Here is a 6978-nt window from a genome sequence, read left to right on the forward strand (position 1 = left end):
AAGGGGACAGAATGCAGGCAGGAGAACCCAGTGAAACTGCACAAGTGGTATGTTCACAAACGACAAATCCATGCAAGTTTCCCCCGCAATTTGAGGACGCCCAAGACGATTTGGATGCTTGCCTCGAAAAATTTGTGCGCGTCACCATCAACCAAAGCTGGGATAAATCACAGTGGGCCATTGCATTGTTTTGCCTCACGGGGGAAGTGTAGGTGCATGGCAGACTGTCTCCACAAGACTGCAAAGATTGACAAAATCGAAATAGTTTTGCTGCAGTGTTTTGATTTCATGGAAAAAAAATTACCGCAAATATTTCCATGCCTCCAAACCTCTGAACGAAGATAGCTATGCAGCATGTAGCTAGGATTAGAGGATACTTTGATAGGTGGTTAGAGCTATCAAAGGCACCTCAAATGTTTCGAGGCCTTGCTGAGTTGGTCATGATGGAATAATTCCTAGCAAACTGCAATAAAAACATGTGATGCTTTTCCACAAGCAGGATTGCTGTACTTTGTGAGCTGCTACAAAAGCAGCTGATTATTTTACGAATGCCCAGCAACAAAGAAATTTGTACAACTCAAGGAGGATTCAGAAATTAATAATACTCACGAGTAAAAAAAATTGGCCTGGACAGTGGTGATACAACTTCAAAGTGGTTCTGTGTGGTAGGAAAGGCCAAACAAATCCAAACTGTTGAGCCAAAACAAAAACATTTTGCCCGAAATGCCGTCAACATTAACATGAGGCAAAACTGTGCCCAGAAACATGGTTGAGGCAAGATGAAACGTCATGTCTGGTAGATAATGCCCAGCCCATGTCCAAAGCTATGCACCAAATAGATTATGTCAAACTTGTGCTGCCTGGAGGGATGCCAGGAGACGAAATGGATACAGAGCTCCAGTTCTACGAGACACAGGCAGCAATATCGTGGTGTACAGCAGCAATGGTATACCATTGCCTGGTGTCCCAAAAATCTTTCACCTGTACGCAACAGGTCGTGATATTGGTTGATGGAACATCCCACGTTCTCCCCAAGGTCTAGATCACCTTGTCTCCTTTTTTACAGGAGAGATGTTAATGAGGTGTACGGAATCACGTATTTATGATGTAATTCTGTGGAACATTACAGAAGCCTGTGAACCTGATACTCATTGTACATGGAAGTTTCCTGAAACAAAGTTACCATGGGGTCTATATCAAGTACACTTTTCAGACCTATCTGAACTACTGGAGGAGGACGTTCTCGCAGTTGCAAAAGGCCTGAAGGATATGAACATGCTGAAGACTAGTGGGAAGAACAGCGTGACCAAGGAAGACTTTAAAGAGACACAAAGGGAGCATACCAGTTTGAAAATCTGCTTTCAGACAATCGGCCAGGAATTCAACCGTAAAGGGAGAAAATGGAAATTATACCTCTGAAAGGAAGTTTTACATAAACAATACGAACTGTCAATGATATTGGATTCAAACACGTAGTTGTTTCCTCAGCATTACGTCAACAGATTTTCTGAAGCTGCACATGAAAGTGCGCTAGCTGGACACCAAGGTACAAAACGAACTATTGATAGGATTCCAGAAGCATTCTGTTGGCCCGGAATCCAAGCAGGTGTCCATTGACTTGCAAGTTCCTGTGTACGTGCCAGCAAACTGTGCCAAAGGGCAAGGCAGGAAAACCCAGGTTGGGCAAAATGCCTATTATTGATACACTCTTCGAAAGGGTAGCTGTCGACATAATCGGCCACTTGTCACCTACATCCCTTACTGGTATGTCCTGACAGTGGCAGACTTCACTACAAGGTATGCAGACGTGGTCACTTTGGATAAATTTCATTTGGCATCCATTGCAGAGGGACCAATACAGATTTTCTCACAAGTAGGTTTTCCACACGGAATGTTCTGTGATTGAGGCTTGCCATTCACCTCAAGTCTAACACAAGAGATCAATGACTTAATAACAATCAGCAGATGCAAACAGCCTCGTACCACCTAATGAGCAATGGCTTGGTTGAACGTCTCAACGGATGTGCCAGGAGAAGCCTAAAAATCTGGAAAAGTTAGTTGGCTCCGTTGCTTTTTGCTTATTGTAAGGTGCCACAGTCCACCATGGGCTTCTCGCCCTTCCATTTACTTCATGGGCATTATGTACGTGGCCCTGTCACCATGATGAAGGAACTGTGGATGAATGAAAACCTCAAAAACAAAGTGAAGACCACTTACGAATATATTCTACAGTTAAGAGAAAAACTGGATATGACATAACTTGCTCATAGGAAACTCTAGCAGGTGCAAAAGTATCAAAAGAAGCACTATGACTCATGCACTTCACGATGACAGCTCAAGGTGGGAAAGAAGGCACTCATTCTTCTACCAACAAGCCACAACAGACTGTTGCTACCTTGGAAAAGCCCTTTCTGTGTTGTCACAAGGCAAAATGATGTTGATTATAATATATGTTCCACGAGATGTTAGCACTTGGTGTCAACGAAAGGTCGTCATCTTACATAACTCTCTTCTGGTACTCATGAAAAAGTCAGATGGCTCATATAGGACATACATCATTTTTCGTCAGTTGAACTGCATGCTCATTCTAGATGCAAAGTCAATACCACGAACTGATATGGTTTTTGCCAAAGTAAGCACAAGGTGCTATTTCTCAAAGTTCGATCTGGCCAAAGGAAATTGGCAAGTTCCTCTCACTAACAGTCAAAGAAGAACCCAACATTTTCAACAGTATCAGGTCACTATCAGTTACATTTCATGCTTTTTGGCATAAAAATTGCATCAGCAATTTTTGCTAGTTTAATGAGGAATGTACCATAAGAAATTCCAAATGTCCAGCAGTACAATCTAGTGGCGACTGACGCTTGGGAGTAACACATGGTTAAACTAGAAATGGTGCTCAAAAAGGTTCAAGGAAGCTGGGCTGACGCTAAAGCCAGGGAGGTGCCAGACCAGGTCAAGGGAAATTAAATCCTTAGACACATGATAGGCTCCGGTGTGTTTGAACCACTGCGGATGACTCTCCAGAAAGTAATTAACCCAGAACAACCTCGCACCAAAAACACGCCTAGACTTTTCTTGGTCTAGCTGGTCATTACTGTCAATTCATAGAGCAATACGCTTTAACAGCCATCTATTAACAAAGCTCACTCAAAAACAAGTTCAAAACATTATCCACTGGACACCAGAACATGTGATACCACTTGAAATCTCAATTCAATATAGCACTATTGCAGCAAAGAATACTCCAAGCACTTGACTTTTCAAAGTCTATGCTTCATACAGATGCATCACACACTGCACTGGGAGCTGTACTGATGCAGGAGCATGAAGGTATTCTGGACCCCATTTCGTATGCCAGTAAAGAAAACAACTTCAATGAGAAACAAAGTATGCCACTATTAAGTGAGAATGTTTAGTTCTTGTGTGGGCACGCCATATGTGTGTGACAAAGAGCGTACGCTTGCTTGTTTTGTAGAAAATTGGTTCTTAGAAGTTGCAGAACTTGCAGCCGTGAACATACCAACTCCGTGACAGCAGCACTCATCACTGCAAATCTTTGTCCCTGGTGGCTGCCATGATGGGGCCCAGTGTCGCCACATCTCAGTGATCTACATTAAAGTCACAGCTCGCCTGTAGTAACATTGACCCAACCAAAGATGCAAGGTCCTCGATCAGCATTATCATCGAAGTACTGGTGTCTTGGCAGGACTGCACTTGCAATGGAGGCAGTCTTCAACTTGCAGCACCTTGCCTAGACCATAGAGCAGAGGCAGCACCAACAAGTCATCCTAGACTTCACATGCATACTTCCACTAGTCCACAAGGATGTGCTCAGACAGAGGAAACAAGTTTCTGATATCTTCCTTCATGAACAAAACACTGAGACATGATCTTGCTCATGAAGTAAGAGGGTCAGATGACTTCTCACCAGGAGAGGTGGTCTTTTGTTCGGCCAAGGCAGCCTGTGTTGATGAAATAGCTTCTTGATTAAATAGGCTGTGCTGTTTAACAGTGCAAATGCTGCTTGCAGCATCTGTTGCTCCAGAAAGCAACCCTGCATCCTTTCGAAGACTAAGTGTAACTATCACACTTATGGAAGTTAGTCCTATATTTTATGAAGTTTTATGTGCCAAAACCATGCGTTAGGGTTGTCCAGGTTGAAGCATAGGTAAACTTCGCAGATGCCTTGGCATTCCCCAACCAGCACTAGCCCTAGCACATTGATGGGTTGCAATAGATGCACATTCCTTGAAGTTGGGGTGTATATAGGCGTACATAGGTCAGTGAAAGTATTGTGACCAGTTCAGAATAAAATTTTGAGGTTTTACAAGCCAAAAGAACGATATGATTATGAGGAAAGGTGTAGTGATAGATTCCAATTCTGACCAGTTGGGGTTGCTTAATGTGCAACCAATGTACAGCTCACGGGAGTTTTTGCATTTTGCCCCATCGAAACGCGGCCTCCGAGGTCAAGATTTTGATCCCGCGACCTCGTGCTTATGCCATAACCGCTAAGCCAGTGCAGCAGTACTCACCTTCTAAAAGAAGTGTTGCTCTACGGACGCCATTCCATCTATAAAAACAGGAGAAGGTGCAGTCAAGAAAATGTGTGCACCAGAAGATAGAAAATGATAAGTCAGAGTGCATGGCACACTTCAAGCCAAAACAATCGAAATGGTAGAGGAAGAAGGAGAACCCGTTGCAACCGCCTTGTGACGCCGAGTGCAGCGCTTCCCATCACTACTACTTCACGAGGTGCGGAAGACACACAATAGCTTTTTTCGCTTCATTATACAGTCTTTAAGATTAGAGAATAAGCCAGCCACTAGTGTTACACAAAACGAGAAAACAAGGACACATATTCATGAAAGAGGCAAGTACGGCCACCCTAGTTATGTACCGTCTCACCGTTTACATCAGAACACTTGCTTGCTTTTTTTTTTTTCGGACTCGCAAATGGGAGCAGAAAGCAGCCAGTCGTGCACAATCCCCTGCTCTCTTCAGGAACAGGCAGTTTATTAAGAATAGTAATGCACCACGGCGAGCGCATGCCTCGAGACCACATTATAATCGAGACCTAGGAAAGAGGTCAGAAGCATCAGAACAGGGCTTCGCGAACTTGGCACACTCATGCCGCGCAGCGCACCACACTGCGAGCACAAGTCACTTTACCAAAGCCGTCACTTGATTTCCTTGCGTTGTAGGTCGCCCACTCGTTCTCGAGCAGTTTTGTTCATTGCCTTTCGGGCTCTCACCTGGCTGGCAGAGGGATCGCGGACAGGTCGGATGAAGTACTGGCTCTGCTCTGGAAGAACTTGCAACAGTTCAACCAGGCACATCAACAGCCATCACAAAACACCATCCAAACACCCAGAGCCTGCGCGACCCCGCGCATTATCGAGCAACAAATTGAAGACGAGCGGCACGGTCAGGGTGCACAGCTATGAACCATCTATGAACGACAAAGGGAAAGAAAGAATTTGAATATTTTTCTCTAGGCCCGCGGGCAGCAGAGCCATAGAGTAATATCATAGGTCATATAGTAAACGCCTGCTACTTACTCTTCAGTAGAGTTGCAATATTTGTCGAATACAGTTTGGAAAAGCATAGCCTTCGAGATTAACTTTTGTTACCCAGAGCGCGCCGTTGCTGGGGCACGGCATTCGACCCCACTTACGTTGGAACACTGGTTGGAAGTGTCACTGGTGTCGCGCAGAAAAAGATACACGGAAGTAACTTGTGCGAGTGCTTCGTTCCATCTTGTCCTCTTGTTCTTGCGGTGCTTCAGTTGTATTGGCCTCGAGCTCCACCACTGGAAAAGCTGGCGCCACCGTCGGCGTGACGTGCTAGGAGGGATCACGTGGACATAGCGGCCGCGTCGGCTGCTTCGGGAGCGCCGAAGCGAGCTGAAAACGAGTTTAAATTCCCTCGTACGCTGCGGTCCTCATTTAGTGGCGAAATTTTCTCGCTTCGAGTGTCTCCTTTACAACGCTTGAAAGCACTACAATAGGTAGTGGCTGCCTTTGAAGGCGCGCAACATGGTAGGCTACTGCTCGGTGCCGCAGGGCCGAACGCACGTAACGGAGGCCGGTGTCAGCCTTATTCACGCCTAGCCGCAGGACAAGAAGCTGCGTGAAGCTTGGCTCGCGAAACATAAAACCGGCAAACAGTCATCGGCTACAACTCGGGTATGCAGCAAGCACAGACGCGAGGAAGATTTATGCTACGGCGCCCGGTCTGCGGTGTTCTGAAAACGCGCACTGAGGCGCTCGCCCGAGTCCGCTGCCCGAGTAATGTCATGACGGTTTGGTCTATGATCGAACTTGTCGATGCTATAGATACTGGCAAGTTGAGTGGAGTGGAAAGGCAACGGTAAGAAGCACATTAAATAAAAAGAATGGCATATGGTCATGTTTGTGTTATAAATTAATGCACTGGATTACAAAAAAAGGAGCAGCGGGAAATGGCACGCTTAGAACACCGATAAACATACAGTGCGAAGCAACTCGAGAAATAATATTGAAAGATCAAAGAATTTAGAAGAAAAAAAAAGGTTGAATCGTCGCGACGGCACATCACAGTCCCCGTAGGTGTCGAAGTCTCTACAGTGAAGTTATTTTTTAACAACTCTGGTAGCACCCACGCAACAATGGTTGCTTGCATACTGTCAAATGCTCATATTCTGCGGCCTAAAGCTCTTGGCACGGTGCGAAAACGCGCGCGCGGAGAAAGCGAAACAGTGCGCGGACAAGCTTGCAGACGCGCAGTCGGTCGCTGCGAATGTACGCGATCGCTGCATTGAGGCTTCGTTCTATTACGATCCATTTAGTTATACAAACACTATAAGAACATATTTCACATAGCTTGCTCTCAGCGTTTACCTACCTTTCACGCAAGAAGCCGGTTCGTGAGACTCCATCGCGGCGACCGCGCGCAGTGGCGTTCACTGTACGTATTCGGTAAAGAGGTAGCGTC

At 45.5% G+C, this 6978-nt stretch overlaps 1 protein-coding gene across 50 annotated transcripts in view; it reads right to left on the bottom strand.

Annotated features, from left to right (window-relative positions):
* Window positions 1–5807, bottom strand: part of LOC135913789 (zinc finger protein 436-like) — a 31673-nt gene extending 25866 nt beyond the window's left edge. For 17 of the 50 annotated variants that reach the window (XR_010568113.2, XR_011515385.1, XR_011515383.1 and 14 more), the window contains exons 1-3: window positions 5565–5807; window positions 5259–5455; window positions 4539–4576 (exon numbers count right to left, since the gene is read on the bottom strand). Coding sequence is in view for 6 of the 50 variants with exons in the window: in XM_070541294.1 (XP_070397395.1) it covers window positions 610–690; window positions 4539–4576; window positions 5565–5611 (166 nt within the window). In the remaining 44 variants the exon portion in view is untranslated. Of the gene's footprint in view, window positions 1–609; window positions 691–3523; window positions 3755–4538; window positions 4577–5258; window positions 5456–5564 lie in introns of all 50 variants that reach the window. The other 33 variants (XM_065446473.1, XM_065446468.1, XM_065446465.2 and 30 more) reach the window with 12 other exon arrangements.
* Between the last annotated feature and the right edge of the window lie 1171 nt (window positions 5808–6978).

Source organism: Dermacentor albipictus, chromosome 6 (genome assembly GCF_038994185.2).
Source record: "Dermacentor albipictus isolate Rhodes 1998 colony chromosome 6, USDA_Dalb.pri_finalv2, whole genome shotgun sequence".
Classification (NCBI taxonomy): Eukaryota; Metazoa; Arthropoda; class Arachnida; order Ixodida; family Ixodidae; genus Dermacentor; species Dermacentor albipictus.